This window comes from Lepus europaeus, chromosome 5 (assembly GCF_033115175.1).
Source record: "Lepus europaeus isolate LE1 chromosome 5, mLepTim1.pri, whole genome shotgun sequence".
Taxonomy (NCBI): Eukaryota; Metazoa; Chordata; class Mammalia; order Lagomorpha; family Leporidae; genus Lepus; species Lepus europaeus.
This window is the reverse complement of record NC_084831.1, coordinates 35,836,609-35,856,403: the sequence shown is the minus strand read 5'-3', so window position 1 is coordinate 35,856,403 and position 19,795 is coordinate 35,836,609. Positions and strand designations below refer to the sequence as shown.

Below are 19,795 nucleotides of genomic sequence, written 5' to 3'. Positions count from 1 at the left end.
CAGTGCAGGTGACCTAGAAGTGTCTCCAGAGGCCTATGCTCGTTTGTTCTCAGCTGATCTCTTGATAGCCAGAATCTCTTCCCTATTACAAAGCCCTTATTCTAAAATGTGTTTCCTTTGGCTACCTCCCTTAACCCTTACAGAGCAGGCGTGGAGGTAATGCCACTTGCCCAAGAGTATATGGCCACTTGGCCAACTTACCTCTTAGTGCAGTGGAGCCATGGTGTTGGATGAGGGTTGAGTGTATTCCCCACCCATCAGGGACCTTTCCAGCTCCAGGGTCCCATAGTGGGGAATGTCCCTGTAGAACAGGCCAGGGAGGATGGCCCAAATGCTTGGGCCCTGCACCTGCATGGGAGACCAGGAGGAAGCACCTGGCTCCTGGCTTCGGATCAGTGCAGTGTGCTGGCTGTAGCAGCCATTTGGGGGGTGAACCAATGGAAGGAAGACGTTCTCTCTGTCTCTCTCTCTCACTAACTCTGCCTGTCAAAACAAACAAACAAAAACAGGCCAGGTTCCTTGCCTCCCTGCTCTTTCAACCTTATCCATGCCATCGGTGCTGCCATTGGTGTCGTCAGTTTCAGGCACAGCAGTGTGTGTGTGTGTGTGTGTGTGAATGTGACAGGGTGGAGGTGGAGCACAGAGGGTTTACTCATGAAACACCTTGGACCTCTTCTATTGGTGGGTGGGGAGGGGCCAGGATACCTTTTCTCTCTGCAGACTCCAGAGTATTCTTGAACTGTCAAGGACCATCTTTGATGTAATCAACTCCTAGTGCACCTATAGCCCCCATGCTTAGCCCAGTTGGCTTCTAATAGAAGTTTCTGGCTTGGGGCCTTTCTCTCCCTTCCTGTCCTTACTAATTCCTACACTGGCTAAGACATATGTGTGCTGGGCCTGCTGGGGTAGGTTGTGCTGTGCCTTCTGACTTGGTGCATCTCGAAGGTGAGATGGATATTAACCAGCTTTGATAAGTCGGAAGCTTGAACATTAATTTTTTATACATCAGCAGCAGCCAAGTGAGTGAATTCAATTATGAGTCTGCTTTCTCTCTGCCCACCTCCCTTCAGTGTGTTGGTTCAGAGCTGAGACTAAGGAACCTGTTGAAATGAGAAACCCTATTTCCTAGCTTGACCCCCTCACTAATTCGGGTTAAATTGCTACGCGATTGCAGTGGTGACACATTGTGTCTGCCTCTGTTTGTATAAGAGGATGCAGTGGGGGAGGAAGGACCAATTTGTGCAGAGATAAAAGGTGTCACAGGAGATAACTAACGCCCTAGCCTCGTGCCTGCTCTCATTGTTGCTCAATTTGCTCCGTGTGTAAGCCCAGCCTTCCCCTCTTTCTTCCTTCCCTCCCCTTGGTCATATTTTACCTCCATGCCACAGTGTAATGATGCCCTGCGTAGTGGGGGAGGAGATAGGCACCTCTGGCTGACAGCCCTTCCTGATAACCAAATTCTAGCCCATCCATCACCAGCTCCTCTCCTCAACTTGAGGAAAAGTGATCGTGAAAGGCGGGCCGTTTATCACCCAGGGCCTGTTTATCTCCTCTGGGTGGGGGAACGGAAACAGGAGAGACAAAGAACCATGTCCCCAGCTAAGTGCTTTGGGGCAGCCTCTGTGTGCTGGATACAGACTCACATGGCACTGGCTCTGGAGGCTCTGGCTTGGCCCAGTGGGAATGGGACCTTCCCTGAGGCTCAGCCACAGTCTTGGAGATTGCGGCAGTTCTGAGAAGGGGGGCAGCGGCCTCTGGAGGTGTTTATGTTGGAATGAGCAAGTGTGGAAGCAGCCCCCACCCCCCTTCAGAAGTGTGTCCTTGGCACTGTCTTCCCCTGGTTGATTTGCTGGCTTCTCTCTACCTTGTCCTCCCCAAGGCTGGGCCCTCTGTTTCCCTAGGGTCCTGTGGTGACTTTGAAGAAGACAGAGTCTGGCCGGCGCCACGGCTCACTTGGCTAATCCTCCTGCTAGAATCCTGTGTTCTAGTCCTGGTTGGGGCACTGGTTGCTCTTCTTCTTCCAGTCCAGCTCTCTGCTGTGGCCCGGGAAGCCAGTGGAGGATGGCCCAAGTGCTTGGGCCCTGCAACTGCATGGGAAACCAGAAGGATGCACCTGGCTCCTGGCTTCGGATCGGCGCAGCGCGCCAGCCGTAGCAGCCATTTGGGGGTTGAACCAACAGAAAGGAAGACCTTTCTCTCTGTCTCTCTCTCTCTCTCTCACTGTCTAACTCTGCCTGTCAAAAAATAAATGAATGAATGAATGAATAAATAAATAAATAAGAGCAAGTTCCCTCATTCTCTCTCTCGCTCTCCATCTCTCTCTCCCCTTTAAAAAAATAAAATAAAAAAGAAGACAGAGTCTGTCTCCCTGATTTTCACCTCTCCTTAGCAGCTCTCTAGCTCTCTTCGTGTCAGATGAAATGCAGCCCTTTGCTCCTGCAGATGAAAAGCCTGCACATGTCCTAGAGCTGCAGGCATCACGACTGATGCCCACATCACTCTGAGACCCAGATCCCACAACCTTTCCTAAGAGACAGAAAATGACTAAGGGTATCTCCAGGGTGTGCTGTCTCCTTCTTTAAGCGCTTGGATCTGCCAAAACTGAGAGTGACATGGACCTTCCTGAGTTGGATTTTCCCCTAAAAGGTAAAGAAAGAAGCACATAAGGAATAATGTCCATGACTTTCTCCAAAATGGATCCTGTTCTCTGGCTGGTGCTGTTGGTGCCTGTCTGCCAGTCTGGCTGTAGGACCTCCTCCATGCTGCTGGTCTCCCTGACTCAAGGCTTGCAGCTCCCCCCCAGCTCTGCTTCACCTAATCTTCAAAGCTGTGCTCCTGCTCGCAGTGGCTCCACCTTGGCCATACCCATTAGCAAGGAGGGTGTTCCCTTAATGAGCAACTGCCCTGCCTTGGCTGGCGCCGAGCTCGCCACACCTGTTTGCCATCAGAGCTGTCTGGGCCAGCCAGAGCAGCTCGATTGCAGGTGGTAGGGCTGAATGAGGGGTGGGGTGGGGATGCTGGGTTCCTTTTGTTTTGTGCTTTGTGCTTGGGGGGATGATTTCTTACACCACTGTTCCCCCCTCCTCCAATCCTGCCCCGCCATTTTCCTTTGTGTAAGCAGGGGAGGGGCTTTCTGCCTTCTCTTTTATTCAAAAGGGATACCAAGGGAACTTGAGGGGTACCCCTTCTTCTATAACTTCCCCCTGGATGGAGTAGTGAGGAGCCCAGCAGGGTCTGAGCATAGGGTCTGATGTTCTGTTCTATTATGATCCTGAGGGGCCAGTATGATAAGAGCAGGGCCACATGATAAATGCCAAGGGTGAAGCTCTGTTCTGGCCCTAGGCCCTATAGTCTTTGGAAAGTGATTACGTCCCTTGATTTAGAGCCCACAGGCATGACTAGGAGGCCCTTCCTTAAAGGGGCCCCTTGCATTCATGAAGCTGAAGAAAGTTTTGATTTGATTGAAAAAAATCCCATTCCTTTTTATGGCCTGGACATAATTGGCTCTTTTCTATTGGCTATCAGTGATGTCATTCCGACCCTCATAAAGAAGGGGAAATCACACCTGTGGACTCGGTGCATAAAATTTCATTGGGCAGCAGTAATAAGTATGACCAGATGATGTTTGGGCAGTTGAGGAGCTTTGTGCCCAGTGAATCCAGCTGCATGGAGACCTGGGCACCATAAACCTGCTTGCACGTTCATGCCCGCAGGCTAGTCCAGGGCCCACTGCCAGTGGCTCTTTTCTTGGGATCAGTGTCTGGTAGAAGCTTGGAGCATTCAGACTCCTTGTGCCCAGGGCACTTTCATCCTTAGACTCCTAAGAACCTTGAATCCAGGTGTGACCTTGAGGAGTGACCAACATGCTACCAGCCTCTCTAAGGGGTTGCCTTTCTAGGGACCTTAAGGAACTCTGAGTGCATCTACACAGCTGATGGCTATGCACTCAGAAGCCTTGGATTCCATTTCTAGTTTTACCCTTGGCTTGTATGATTGAGCAAATCCTTTTTCTTCTCTGAGCTTCAGTTTCTTCTTCTTCTTCTTTTAAATAGGGATGATGAACACTGTAACTTACATTCCTCAGAGTCAATCTCTTGGTATTCTCTAAGCTAGGGTAGGGTTGTGTGGGAGAGATGTGTAACTGTCTTCCCATGAGGCACCTGGGAATTCAAGTTCTGGCATTTGGCTCTGTGTGTCTCATGAAAATGGAGCTGGGCCCTCCTACTCGATTTATATTGCTTGTTTCTTGGGGTCACAGGGCTAGGACCACCCTAAGGACCATTTAACATCCTGAATGCGTGTGAATGAATCTGCAGAGTACACATGTACCTGCAAGCGATGTGAGCCCCCAGGTGAGAATTCCAGTCCCTATGTCCTATATGCTTCAGTCAGGCCTGAGGTACAGATGGCATTCAGGATAGCTGGTGAGCTTTATCTGAGGCTGATACCCAGACTGACACCTTCTGTGTGCTCCGTTTTCAGTGTAGACAGTCTGATAAGTACATGTGTCTATGTATCCTTCTCAAAGAGCAGCAAACAGGATCCTACTATTCTAGACCCTTCCTAACTAGGTAGAAATAGCCACAGCTGTCACCTGCATGTGAAATCCAGATGAGGAGGAGGAGGCCACTTCCTCCCCCAGGACTGGCCACCAAAAGAATTGGGGGGTGCTGCAGCTGACCAAGGGAAAATGAGATAGGAGCTCCCTGCCTTTTGCTTGCCGGTCCTCCAGACCTGTTTCTTTGTAGGCTGTGATGCTCTGGTGGCCTCCTTCACTCGTAAACCTTTATGTGATTTTTCTGAAATAGCTCAGCTCAGCAAGCACTTTCACAAATACCAAGGATAAGGAACATGAAAGAAAGATCAGAGGAAATAAGGAAATTATTCAAACAGATTACAATTATGCTTGTTAGGCAGCCACATTCTTGCTTCTGAAAAATTGCCTAATTTCTTCATATTCTTGGTCCTTGGCCTCACTTGGGCACATTCTATCTGGATACCCCATGAACATCTTGGCCTCAGCCAGAATTTCCCTACCAGGAACTTGACTGGTTAATGCTGCTTTGTCACCTGGATGTTTGAGAGGAGCCTGCCATTCAGCTAAGGTGTCTTGGGTCTTACAAAACTAAATCCTTAGGGCCAGTGCTGTGGCATAATGGGTAAAGCCGCTGCCTGCAGTGCTGGCATCCTATATGGGCACCGGTTTGACTCCCGGCTACTCCACTTCAGATCCAGCTTTCTGGAATAGCCTGGGAAAGCAGTAGAAGATGTCCCAAGCCCTTGGGCTGCTGCATTGGCATCGAAGACCCAGAAGAAGCTCCTGGCTCCTGGCTTTGGATTGGCCCAGCTCCGGCTCGGCCTAGTTCCGGCTATTGCGGCCATTTAGGAAATGGACCAGAGGATGGAAGACTCTCTCTCTGCCTCTGCCAATCTGTAGCTCTGCCTTTCAAAAAGAGAAATAAATCTTAGAAAATAACAACAACCAAAAACAAACAAACAAACAAACAAACAAACAAAAAAACCCCAAAAACTAAATAACTAAATCCTTACTGTAATACCTGAAACATGGAGGTTGGCTCCTTTTTTTTTTTTTTTTTTTTTTTAAGATTTATTTATTTGAAAGGCAGAGTGACAGAAATAGTGAGCTCTTCCATTTCCTGGTTTACTCCCCAAATGGCCGCAGTGGCTGGAGCTAGGCCCATCCAGAGCCAGGAACCAGGAACTTCTTCCAGTTCTCCCACATGGGTTCAGGGACCCAAACACTTGGCCATCTTCTGCTTTCCCAGGTGCATCAGCAAGGAGCTGGCTTGGAAGTGGAGCAGCCAGGATGCAAACTGGCACCTGTGTGGGATGCCAGTGCTGCAATTGGTGGCTTAACCCACTTATGCCACAGCACCAACTACACCGCAGCACTGGCCCCAGTAAATAAATCTTAAAAAAAAAAAAAATAATAGCCAGGAAAGATAACAAGTTTTTTTTGTTTGTTTGTTTGTTTTTCCCTAAGAAGCCTCAGATAATGCAGAGTCACTGAGGAGCTACAATTTATCATATCTCTGGGGGAAGCAGAAACAACAGACTTAAAAAAGTAGACAGAAGACTAGACAGGAGCATCGTGAAATGGACATAAGAGATGTAAAAAGAGGACCTGGTGATCAAATGGGATGTGGAGCTCAGTGAGGGAAAGCAGTGAAGTCCTGTTCTGTGGCCTGACTAGTGCTGTGGTTTGAATGGGTCCTTGAACAGTGCAATGGTGTTGAGAGCTGGGGCCTTTAACAGGAGCGTAGGTCGTGAGGGCTCTTCCTTCATGAATAGAGTAATGCTGTTATCTTGGAAATGGGTTAGTTATCCTAGGAGTGGGTTCCTTATAATAAGATATATTTGGCCCCTTTCCTGAGTCCCTTCCTCATACATGTCTTCATTTGCCTTTCCATCTTGTATCATGGGATGAAATCTAAAAAGATATTTATTATTTATTTGAAAGGCACAGTTACAAAGAGAGAGGACACACACAACACACACACACGGTTGCGGGGGGTGGTGGGGAGATCAGTTTTCCATCTGCTAGTTCATTCCCCAAATGGCTGCAATGACTGGGGCTGTGCCAGGCTGAAGCCAGAAGCCAGAAGCTGCTTCTGTCTCCCACGTGGATGCAGGGGCCCAAACTTGAGCCATCCTCCTCTGCTTTCTCAGGCACATCAGCAGGGGGCTGAATCGGAGGAGGAGCATCCAGAATGTAAACTGGTGCCCATATGGGATGTTAGCATTGCAGGTGACAGCTTAACTCGCTATGCCATCACACTGGCCCCTAGTATTTCTAGTAACGACTTTTTCTGTTCTGTTGACTGTTTCTTTCATTGTCCATTCCTCTGCACAAGCTGAACTCTATATGAGAAGGGTTAATTCTTTTTTGAGTCCTAAGTTCTTGACCCTTATTAGGCATCAAATACAGGCTTTGTTGCATAGATTTCTTTGAGTAAAACAGCATCAGGTGGGTGGGAGGAGGGAGAGGAAACAGCTGGTAAATTTGATTCTAAAAAAAAAAAGGTGGGGGCAGGGAGCGGCACCATGGCATAAGTGAGTAAAACCTCTGCTTGCAGTGCTAGCAACCCTGACTGCTGTGCCTCCAATCCAGCTCTCTGCTATGGCCTGGGACAGCAGCCGAAGATGGCCCAAGTCCTTGGACTCCTGCACCTGCACGGGAGACCCTGCAGAAGCTTCTGGCTCCTGGCTTTGGATCGGCCCAGCTCTGGCTGTTGCAGCCATTTGGGGAGTGAACCAGCAGATAGAAGATTTCTCTGTCTCTCTCTGCCTCTCTGTAACTCTGCCTTTCAAATAAGTAAATCTTTATTTAAAAAAAAAAAAAAAAGGAACAACAATAGGCCTGTGGTTTAAATTCTTATCCTTCTGCATAGTCTCTTCTGTATTCAAAAAAGTCCATAGCTAGAGGCTTAAATAGGAACTGAACCCCTGCCCATCTATCTCTAAATCTGTTTCCTTCCTTCCTTCCTCTCTCTCTATTTATTTATTTATTTATTTGAGAGGCAGTTACAGAGAGAGAGAGAGAGAGAGAGAGAGGTCTCCCACCCACTGATTCACTCCCCAAATGGCTGCAAAGGCCAGAGCTGAGCCAGGCTGAAACTGAGAGCCAGGAGCTTCTTCCTGGTCTCCCTCATGTTTGCAGAGGCCCAGACACTTGGGCCATTCTCCACTGCTTTCTCACGCCATTAGCAGAGAGCTGCATTGGAAGAGGAGCAGCTGAGACACAAATTGGCACTCTTGTGGGTTGCCAGCGCTGCAGTGGTAGGCTTAACCTACTATGCTACAGCACTGGCCCCTCTTGCCTTGTTTCTCAGCTTCTCTGCTATAACAACACAACAAACTGATGCATTGGGAAGAACATAGACTTTGGAGTCAGACAGAATTGAATTGAGTTCTTGGCACTATCATTGCTTAGCCATGGGGCCTTGAGTAACCTCTCTGAATCTGCTTTTCTCCTCTGTAAAATGTAGACAACAGTGCTTACCTCCCTGCATTGCTTTGGAGATTAAATATGAGAATGTAAGTAAGAGACTAAGCACACTAAAGGCCTTTAGCATGTAGTCGCTGCAGATATTATTTTCAGTAGGAGTCTGCAGGCCCTCACGGTTGGGTCCTGGGGCCCAGTGTCCATGGGGCTGAAGATGAGGGTCTGTTTCTTGGGTAGGATGAGCCCTGTTTGGCTGTGTATCCTATAGACTTCGTTGGACTTCTGGCTTAAGATTCCGTGAGTGGAACATGAATATGCCCAACTCGTTCTCTTTTCCCTTTCTTGTAGGCTCCCAGGTCAGTGCCAGTACTTGGGCTTGCCAGTGGCGGATTACTTCAAGCAGTGGATTAATCTGAAGAAGGTACTGTGTCTCCCAGCCCCACTGAGGGCTCCCTCTGGTCTTCCTGTGCCTCAGAGCTCCCCTCCCTTGTTTTCTTTTCTCATCTTCTCTTTCCATTTCTTTTTGTTCTTTTCTTTTCTCAACATCCCTTCTTCATCTGCCTTAACTAATAATTCACTGGGAGTAGGGAGCTGCTTGGAGACCAGGCTTCTGGGTGGAGTATGACACTGCCTTAGTTGTCACCCAGACTTGCAGAGGAGTCCCAGGTTTACAGGGCTCTCACTCACAGCTAAATCTTTAGGCTGAGCTGTGTTGTCTCTAAGAGATGGGGCATGAGCTGGGCCTCTGGGGAGGTTTTCTCCTTTGATGTCATCATGAGTGTGGCTTCTGGTCCTCCTGACTGGCCCTGATGTCTCTCTGGTTTGGAAGAGGAATTCATTCAATCTGACTTTAAGTCATTCCTAACCTTAGTGGAGCTTTGCTCAGGTGAAGAAGGGCTGTGTAGTCTCGAGCCTGGTTCCCCTGGGACATGAGAGAGGAGACTGGCAGGAATGCAGCACCAGGCACCTGAGGAGTTGGCGCCAATTCTGTGGACCTGGAAGGACCCTGTGTACTTAGGATAGTGAGCCCTGACAATGAATCATTTAGAAAACTGCATTTTGTGGTTTGTGCTGTACTTCCTGGGTAAGCAGAAGAAGGATGGGTAGGAATACACTTCCTGCTTCCCTGCTCCAGGAGGCCCAGGCCACGAGGGAGACCCATCCCATAAATCGTAATGCTGTGAGGGCAATAGCCCTGGGGCAGCCTCGAGAACCTGATGGTCAGCTTAGAGACAGAGGGAGGACATCCCAGAGGTCAGGGTGGTGGCCCCTGGGGAGTCTGAGAAGAGAAAGGTTATCGGAGGTTCAAGCCCATTTATCGCGAAAATTTGGGTGCTGAGCTGGGCATTCAAAGAAAGCAACTGTGGATATAAGGAGGAGCAGATGCTTTCTAGGCAAGGAAAGCAGCGTGTGTGTGTGTGTCTGTCTGTCTGTCTAGAACTAAGTGAGCATGTGGAGGAACGATAGAAGAGAGAAGCTTTATATTTGTGTGACTGAGAATGACCTCAGACTTAGTTCTGAGCTTTGTGGCAGCATTTATGAGCTCCTTTTCTTTCCCTGGTGTTCAGGTCTTTTGCACTCTGGCTTGTTTATACTTTGACCCCTATCCAGCTCTCCTGCTTTTCTCCCAGGAGCTGAGCAACCCCTACTTACTACTTGTCATCTTTGGCTGAAGTGGGGAGGCTCTGCCCTCCCTTTGGGCCTTGGCCTTTGGCACTTCCCTGTATCTGAGGTGTCCCCCAGTCATCTTCAGGTGAATTCCCTCTCAGAGAAGATTCAGCTCAGATTTCACGTCTGCCGAGAAGCTCAGCTGTCAGTCTCTAGCCTTGAGGCCCCTTGGCACTTGAGCTCTTAGTTACAGTGGTTGAAACTGAGTCCAGGTGTGTTTACTTCCAGACATGTGTCTGCAGCCCAGAGACCGGGTCTGGTTCCTCTCTGTGCACCCGGGACTGGACTGGGGCTGGGGACCGTGTGCCCAGCGAGTGATTTCTGGCTGACTGGCTGACCTTGGAGAACTAGCTCCATCGAGGCCTTGCATGCTGGGCGAGGCTTGTGCTCCTGGAGGACAGCATGCCAGCTGTCAGAGCACATCTGAGGCTGCTTGCTGGCCTTAGCAAATGCAATGTGAAGGCCCGGCCAGGCGAGGCAGGCGCTGACCATGAACAATTCCTCTGTGAAGTTCACTAGACTTTTTGGTGTGTGGATAGCTCCCTGCCTCTGGGTTCCCTAGCAGAAAGGCAGGAAAACAGCCAACTCATGTGGTGACATTGCCACCCAGGGCCACCTTGATGCTACCAGGCCCCAAGGGCGGGGCTGTAGACAAGCTGTCCTGAGCCTGTTTAGTTTGGTTCTCCCACACTGCCAAGCTGTAAAGGGAGAGAAAGAATTCAAGAGGAAACTGAGGACTTTGTTGCCAGTTGCCCTTGTGATTTCTTCTGTGAGGTAAACTGAGCAGCTCTGGGAAAAATAAGGGGTCTTTTTTTTTTTTTTAATTTAAGATTTATTTATTTATTTGAAAGGCAGAGGCAAAGAGAGAGGTATTCCATCCACTGGTTTACTCCCCAAATGACTACAACAGCCAGAGTGGGGCCGATCCAAAGCCAGGAACCAGAAGCCTCCTCCAGATCTCCTGCACGGGTGCAGGAGCCCAAGGACTTGGGCCATCCTCCACTGCTTTCCCATGTCATAACAGAGAGCTGGATCGGAAGTAGGGCAGCCAGGACTTGAACCAGTGCCCTGTATGGGATGCTGGCACTGCAGTTGGCAGCTTTACCTGCTAAGCCACAGTGCTGGCCCCCAAAATAAGGGGCTTTAACACCTTTGGCTCTGCCCTCCAGTCACATCATATTCCAGGTATGTTTAAGGACCCAGTTAGAGAGATGACGATGGTGAATTTTAGCCCAGGCCTTGCTAGTTGCCAGTTGAGACAGGGAGGTTTCAGAGGTCCTGGAGGTCAGGGGCATAGCCTTTTTTTTAAAAAAGGTTTATTTATTTATTTGAAAGGCAGAGTTACAGAGAGGCAGAGAGAAAGAGAGAGAGAGAAGTCTTCCATCCGCTGGTTCACTCCCCAGATGGCCGCAACAGCTGGAGTTGTGCCGACCAGGAGCCAGGAGCTTCTTCCGGGTCTCCCACGTGGATGCAGAGGCCCGAGTCTTCTACTGCTTTCCCAGGCCATAGCAGAGAGATGGATCAAAAGTGGAGCAACTGGGAGTCAAACTGACATCCATATGGGATGTCAACACTGTAGGTGGTAGCTTTACCCGCAAAGTCACAGCACCGACCCCAGGGCATGGTCTTATTTCCGACCTTTATGCTGTGTGACTTAGTACAAGCTGCACTAAGATTCCTATTCCCTTAGAAAGAGTAATGATGGGGTGAACATTTGGCTCAACAGTTAAGATGTTGCTTGGGACACCTGCATCCTGTGTCTGAGTGCCTGGGTTCAAGTCCTGGCTCTACTCCACATTCTATCTGCCTGCCAGTCCATGCTTTGGGAGGCAGCAGGTGATGGTTCAAGTAGATAGGTCCTTGCCACCCATGTGGGAGACCCAGATTGAGTTCTGGGCTCCTTGCTTCAGCCTGGCCCATTCCTGGCTGTTGGCATTTGGGGAGTCAACCAGCAGATGGGAAATCTCTCTTTGTCTCTCTTTCAAATAAATTGAAAAAAACTTCAAAAATTATAAAACCAGTGATAGAGAAGACTTATTCTTTTCCTTGTTTCCTGCTCTGATCTTATTCTGTCCTTTCTCCTTTCCTGCCTTCTCTCCATCTGAACTCCCAGAATTTTGCCCCATGATAAAAAAAAAAATAGCAAGGTTCCTGGTCTGCTTGGCCTCCTGACACCTGCCTAGTGAGTAAGCAGCTGGAGCTGAATTCAACAGCCCCATTTTCTAGGGACTCTAATCTGAGAAGAAGCAAAAATGTTGATCAGCTGCCCTCTTCTCCCCTCAAGTGGTGTGGGTTGCATCAGGAGAGATCAACTTTTCAATGGCTGGGTTTCTATCTCCTGCCTACACTTACTTCCCCTGTAGCAGAGTGGAGCAAGCCAGTGTTTGCTGACATTTGGAATGTCATTGAATGATCTAATACTTTTATTGAGCTGTCAGCTTACAGAGGACTTGGGGCCCTGCTCCCAGCTCCCTTCAGGAGATCAGGGTTGTCAATGAGGGGCCAGAAGAATACACGCACATGCACACACACATCTTAATACATGTGACTTGTATAAATGAATACACCAAAAGTGAGTATACTCAGAATTGTACACATCCATACATACATACTATACTCACCTACAGAAATATTTGGAAATATGCAGCCATGAATGTATTTATTTTTTGTACATGTGTATTCATAAAGTATAAAGACACATGCCATACATAAACATTTACATCTTCACATCAAAGAGTAGATATTCTTGAGTGCTTTCTCTATGCCAGATATTGGGCTGAGCCCTGGGGATATAACAAAAAAGATAGAGATGGGCATTTGGCTTGGTGGTTAAGATACCACTTGTGATACCTGCATCCCATATCAGAGTACCTAGGTTCAAGTCCTGGCTCTTCCTCTGATTCTAGCTTCATGTTAACATGGACCCCAAAAGGCAGCAGGTGGTGGCTCTAAGCAATTGGGTTCCTGCCACCCACATTGGGAATCCCAGGTTTACTTCCCAGCTCCCAGCTTCAGCCTGGCCCAGCCCCATTGTTGTAGGAATTTGTAGAGTGAACCATGGCTGGGAGATTTGTTTCTCTACTTTTCAAATCAATGAAATAAATAATTTTAAAGACCTAGAAAGGATTAATGTTCAGTCATTTCAATTGAATTCAAATGAGTCATATAATAAGGAACGTGACATAGTGGTATGGGGTCAGAGGATAGTTTCTTGAGGGAGTGTCTGAGCTGAGCCCAGAAGGATGGGTAGAAATTGGCTAAGCACAGGAAAGAGCATATGGTAAGGCCCTGAGGTAAAGCCTGGCAGCTTCATGGAAACCAGGACAGGATTTTTGCCTCTTTTGTTCACTGTTCTTTCCACAGTGCTTTGAATGGATCTGGCACACAGAAGTTTAATCATATCTGTTGGGTGAATGATTGCCTGAAGCATTGTGAATGTGGGAAGAGGAGAGTCGTATGAGATGAACCTGGAGGGGGAAGGCAGTAGCTTGTAGACCACACTTTGATTTTGACCTTTATCTTTAGGGTAAGGGGAAGCTATTAAAGGGATTAAACAGAAGAGAGGCATCATCTGATTTGCATTTTTAAAAAGCTGTCTCTGACCGGCGCCGAGGCTCACTAGGCTAATCCTCTGCCTGCAGCGCCGGCACACCGGGTTCTAGTCCTGGTCGGGGCACCGGATTCTGTCCCGGTTGCCCCTCTTCCAGGCCAGCTCTCTGCTGTGGCCTGGGAAGGCAGTGGAGGATGGCAGTGGAGTGCTTGGGCCCTGCACCCCATGGGAGACCAGGATAAGCACCTGGCTCCTGCCTTCGGATCAGTGCGGTGCGCCGGCCGCAGCGCGGCGGCCATTGGAGGGTGAACCAATGGCAAAAGGAAGAGCTTTCTCTCTCTCTCTCTCTCTCTTACTGTCCACTCTGCCTGTCAAAAAAAAAAAAAAAAGCTGTCTCTGACTACAGTGCGTAGAGAGAGGTGCAGATATGGGAGACCAGTTACTGGTTTTTCTTAACGGAGCTTCATTCCGCATTTTTGTATGGGAAAAATCATTGCTGAACTTGTACTATCTCTGGTCTCTGTTCATTGAATACCATACCAATGGTGCTCCTCTTCAAATCAGGGTGACAGCCAAAAATGTGCCCCCCACCTCCAGTTTCCAATAGCTTGGATGGAGGTTAGAGGGGATAAGGATAATCTCTGGTTGAGAACCACAGAATTAGACCATTGCTGTAGTCCAGATTATTTTGACTAAACTGATAGCAGTGGGAATGTAAAGAAACAGTCGGATTCTAGAGTGTTCAATAGTATAATCAGTTCTGCTATAATGCAGCATATAGGGTCCTAAAAATCACCGTGCTATGGAAAGTCTGCAGTAAAAATGTGATTAGGAGTATAGCACTCAGGATTCATCAGTGATGTGAAAAAAAAGGGAGGGGAATATGAAGAAAATAAAAATGACAGCCTAGTTTTACATGTTAAATGATTAAGAAATACATAAATACTACTACATGTATAGCACTTAACCTTTAAAAAGACCCAAAGATTGCTTGTAGAAATGGGCATGAGAAGATTCCCAGATGGTGGAAGAAGGTTTTCTGAAATCAATTGGATGTTGGATGGCCTGTCACACTTGTGGTGATCCAGGAGGCTGGTAGATTTTTCAGGTGTGTGCCTGTGTGTGTTTCACCTTTTTAATTGGGTGTAGTTTCCTATGTGTGTCTAGTGTTTCCTGTGGACAAAACTGTACAAAAACAAATGCAAAATTTGCATTATGCTAAATTATTCCTTAATACCTGAATCACATTGGAACAAATGTGTTTTTTCAGAATGAGTGTTACAGAAACAGTGACTGTATATAGACAAGAAATGATTGGGGCTGGCACTGTGGCACAGTAGGTTGAGCCACTGCCTGAGGCATCAGCATCCCATGTGGACTCTGGTTCAAGTCCTGGCTGTTCCACTTCCTATCCAGCTCCCTATTAATGGGCTGGGAAAAGCAGCAGAAGATGGCCCAAGTCCATGGTCTCCTGCCACTCACATGGGAGACCCAGAAGAAGTTGCTAGCTCCTGGCTTCAGCCTGGACCAGCCCCAGCTTTGCGGCCATTTGGGGAGTGAACCAGCTGATGGAAGATCTCTGTCTCTTTGTTTCCCCTTCTCCCTCTCTGTAACTTTTCCTTTCCCCTTCTCCCTCTCTGTAACTCTTCCTTTCAAATAAATAAATCAATAAATACATTTTAAAAACAAAGAAATGATGATTGATTGTGAAGGTTGGTGATGAGGAATGTTTTTATTATTTAAGCAACTGGGTGAGTTAGAGTGAATTTACTGAGATAATGGAAGAAGGAAAAGCTTTAGAATTAGAAGAATTCAGTGTGGGTATTTTGAGTATGAGCTTTGGAGACATTCTTGTGAAAACATTGAGGAGACAGTTGAATATTTAGGTCTGAGGCTGAGGGATGAAGTCTGTATAAAAAATAAAGATTTGGGGATATCATGGGTGTCTGAATAATAATTAAAGCATGGAAGTGTGTGGGATTGCTAAAGAAGAGTGTTTAAGGTGAAGAGAAAGCCTGGGACAGAACACTGAGAAAAATCCACACTTAAGGGATAGAGGAGGAAGAAGAGTTAGGAGTAGAGAAGGAGGGAGAGTTTTTACTGGTAACAAAGTTCTTGTTTATTGATTGCATTTTGTATGCTGTGCCTGTGTTGTCTGAACTAGTTTTCACTAGTCACATGTGGCAATAGATCACCTGAAATGTAGTTAGTATAATTGAGGAACAAATTATAATTTGATTTTAATTAATTTAAACTTAGATTTAAAACTTTTTGAGAGGCCAGCACTGTGGCGTCATGGGTAGTGAAGCTGCTGCCTGTGGCACTGGCGTTTCATGTAGGCGATGGTTCAAGTCCCAGCTACTCCACTACTGATTCTACTACTTGCTAATGCACCTGGGAATGCAGCAGAAGACAGCCCAAGTCCTTGGGCCCCTGGACCCACGTGGGAGACCAGATGAAGCTCCTGGCTCCTGGCTTTGCCTTGCCCAGCCCCAGCTTTGCAGCCATTTGGGGAGTGAACCAGTGGATGGAAGATCTCACTCTCTCTGTCTCTCTCTCTCTCTGTAACTCTGCCTTTCAAATAAATAAATCTTTTTTAAAAAATGTAAATTCACCAACCAGGTTGTTCTAAACACATTTCAATTTTTTTTCAAAAAATTATTTTTAAAGATGTATTTATTTATTTGAAAGGCAGAGTTACAGAGAGAGAGAACGAGAAATAGATCTCTTCTGGATCGGAAGTGGAGCAGCTGGGACATGAACCAGGACCCATATGGGATGCCAGTGTCACAGGCAACAGCCTAACCCACTACACCACAACACTGGCCCTAGTAAATCTACATTTTAAACTGATAATTGTGTAAAAATCGAAATTCAGGCTATTTCTGATGATTTGAAGTTATTTCCAAGGCAGAGAGAAACAGAGCACACTGGTTCAACCCCCACTCCCACTCTGAATGCCTGTAATGGCTGGGGCTAGGCCCTGTCAAAGCCAGAGCTAGAAATTCAACCTGGGTCTCCATGTGGGTGGCAGGAATCCACTTACTTGAACTATCACTTTCCTCCTCCAAAAGGATACATTTGCAAGAAGCTGGAGTCAGGAGCTGGAGCTAGGAACAAATCCAGGCCCTCGATATAGGATGCCACAATGTTAATCAGTAGGCCAGACACCTACCGCCCCCCAACCCCGCTCCCTTCTCCACAAGAAGATTTAGCATCCTAATTGAAATGTGCTGTAAATATAAGTTACACGGAAGATTTCAAAGACTTGGTATGAAAACATGCAAACCATCTATAATTTTTTGTGTTGGTTACAAATGTTGAAATTAATATTTAGATATTTTAAAATAATTTCATCTATTTCATTTTACTTTTTTTTTTTTTTTTTTTGACAGGCAGAGTGGACAGTGAGAGAGAGACAGGAAGCTCTTCCTTTTGCCGTTGGTTCACCCTCCAATGGCCGCCGCGGCTGGCGCACTGCGGCTGGCGCACTGCACTGATCCGAAGCCAAGAGCCAGGTGTTTATCCTGGTCTCCCATGGGGTGCAGAGCCCAAGCACTTAGGCCATCCTCCCCTGCACTCCTGGGCCACAGCAGAGAGCTAGCCCGGAAGAGGGGCAACTGGGACAGAATCTGGCACCCCGACCGGGTCTAGAACCCAGTGTGCCAGTGCCGCAAGGCAGAGGATTAGCCTATTGAGCCATGGCGCCAGCCTCATTTTACTTTTTAATATGGCCACTTGAAAAATTTTAAATATAATACTGGCTCCCATTACATCTATTTGTTTTAGACACTGTACTTATATAACTACATTATCTAATCCTTACAACAACCTTGTTTAGTAGTTGCTGTTTTCACATTTTAAGATTGAGAGGGGACAGACATTTGGTGCAGCAGTTAAGATGCCACTTGGGGCCGGCACCACGACTCACTTGGCTAATCCTCTGCCTGTGGCGCTGGTACCCCAGGTTCTAGTCTTGGTTGGGGCGCCGGGTTCTGTCCCAGTTGCTCCTCTTCCAGACCAGCTCTCTTCTGTGGCCCAGGAAGGCAGTGGAGGATGGCCCAAGTGCTTGGGCCCTGCATCCCATGGGAGCCCAGGAGGAAGCACCTGGCTCCTGGCTTCGGATCAGTGCAGTGCACCGGCCATAGTGGCCATTTGGGGGGGTGAACCAATGGAAGGAGGACCTTTCTCTGTGTCTCTCACTAACACTCTCTCTCTCTCACTAACTCTGCCTGTCCAAAAAAGAAAAAAGATGCCACTTGGGACTCTTGCATCCCACATTAGAGCACTTAGGTTTGAGTCTGGGCTCTGCTTCTAATGTATACCTTTGGAGGCAGTGGTGATGACTCAAATATTTTGATCCATGCCATCCATATGGGAAACCTGGATTCAGTTCCAGTTCCTGGTTTCACCCTGGACCAGCACCAGCTTTTGCAGGCATTTGGGGGGGTGAACCTATGAATAGAAGATCAGTCGCCTGTCTCTCTGCTTCTCTGCCTTTCAAATAAAATGAAAATAAATAAGATTGAGAAATAGTGAAGCTTGCTTGATGTACATGGTAGAGCTAGAACTTAGTTTTTCCCTGCTCTTCACGCTAAAGAGATGAATAAAAGAATTATAGAAGAGCCCATGAGAGTGTGTTTTCAGAGGCACTGAGGAAAGAACTTGTTTTCTGAAGAGCAGTGGTCAGCTTGAGACACTTAATGTAAAGACTGAAATACATGTGCTGACTTTAGCAACAAGTGACAGTGGTGAAAACTTTGCTGGCATGATAAGGACAGGAGCCAAATTAGAGTGGATTGGGGAATAAACAAAAAATGAGGCGATAGAGAAATTGTAGCTTTTTAAATTTTTTTCAGAAAGTTGGCTTTGAAGGGGAAAGAAAGGTTAAGAGCTGTGGTAGGGGTTGGTGGAGGTTGATGCAAGTTTTTGTTTTTAAGGTAGAAAACATACATGTGTGTTTGTGGGCTCTGTTATCAGAGGAGGAAAGGAAAAAGGTAGAGAGGGGAGTCAGTAAGGGAGAAGGTGAAGAGATGGGACAGAGAACCCAGATTCTCAGTGTTGGCTCTCTTCTATTGTAACAGGAGGGGTGGGGACAACGATCGCTGCAGGTAGATGTGTGCAGGCCTGTGGATTTTGTGCTGGCAAGCCCACGTAGTCCCCAGCCAATGCCTTTATTTTTCTCTGTGAAACAGAAAATGAGTCCTTGGCTTGTAACTAACGGGAGGGCTGGAAAGGTTTGTGGAAAATGCAAGAGGATAGCTACAGTTCTAGTAGATGGTAAATGTGTAAGCTGACTTGGGAGCCCAGTAGGACCTCTGGCAGTGCTGAGGGTCCTGCTGAAGTTGATGATAATAGTGGAGACACTCTGTTCAGTTGCATGACTTCTCTTTAGTGGAGCAGCTGAGCTGCCTGGCTGAGGACATGGAAAAAGTAGACATTGAGGTTTTCCTCAAGAAGCAGTAATAAAAGGAACAAGGGAGTTGAAGATATTGTTAAGTCAACAGTTGGCAAAATGGGTAATGTGATCTGAGCAGGAGGGTGAGGGAACAGAACATGGCAGGAGATGTGATAGATAGGGGGAAAGTAGATGGGTCCCAGTAAGATGACAAACAGGCGTTCTGGGTATAGTTGAGTAGGCAGATGGGAGGATTAGAGATTATGGTTTGAGAGCAGGATGTCTGAATTAGTGATTTCAGAGATGGGACAGTTCTCGGCATTAGCAGGTCCCAAGATGCAACATGGAAAGGAGTAGCTGAAGTTGGGTGAAAAGAATGTTGTTGTAAACGAAGAATCAAGAAACAGAAAGGGGAGTGGGCATTTGGTACAGTGGTAAAGATATCACTTAGGATGCCCACATTCCATTTTGGAGCTCCATTTCCAATTCCAGCTTCTTGGTAATATGCACCCTGGTAGACAGCAGATGATGAGCAAGTACTTGAGTCCCTGGCTCCTTGGCTTTGGCCTGGCTCAACCTCGTGGCTGTTGCAAGCATTTTGGGAGTAAAACAGCAAGTGGAAGATCTTTCTCCATCTGTCTGTCTGTATCTTCCTTTCAAATATACTGAAAATATTAATCTTAGAAACAGGTTGGATAAGATCTCCATAAAGATGGGAGTATGTGGTTCTACACATACACATAGGGTATATTTACTCACTGCATATTTGTGGACACACACACACACACATATATATATATAAATACATCTACAAACATGCCTACAGACATACACAATTCAGCCATTGCAGTGTGTGCATACACTCTGACCAATTGTCAGTAGCGCCCTTTGATGCCTGGGCAGGCAGTCTTAGCAGCATTCTGAGTCAGTCCTGAGAGGGCTCAGCCAGTCGTGCTTCTCAGTTGATGGGATGCAGGCCACCTGGAATTTAGCAGACCCAGTTGCACCAAGGGGTGAAAATTACTGCACCACATTCCCTCCACCATCCGCACTCTGTGTACTGCTTCAGTTTCTGGGTGCTCTGAGATGATGGAATTAGGATTGACTCTTACAGAGAAAGTAAAGAGAAGCAGAGAGTCCCTCTGAGAGGCATTCTGTCTCCCCCACCTCCCCTGGGAGAGGACAGCAGGAAAAACTGCAGAAGAGAGGGTTG

The 19,795-nt window shown here is 47.3% G+C and overlaps 1 protein-coding gene across 8 annotated transcripts in view; it reads left to right on the top strand.

Moving 5' to 3' along the window:
• Positions 1-19,795, top strand: part of ERI3 (ERI1 exoribonuclease family member 3) — a 146,612-nt gene that overhangs the window by 68,837 nt on the left and 57,980 nt on the right. For all 8 annotated transcript variants that reach the window (XM_062191149.1, XM_062191144.1, XM_062191146.1 and 5 more), the window contains one exon: positions 8,315-8,387. In XM_062191149.1, the coding sequence (XP_062047133.1) occupies positions 8,315-8,387 (73 nt within the window). The remainder of the gene's footprint in view (positions 1-8,314; positions 8,388-19,795) is intronic.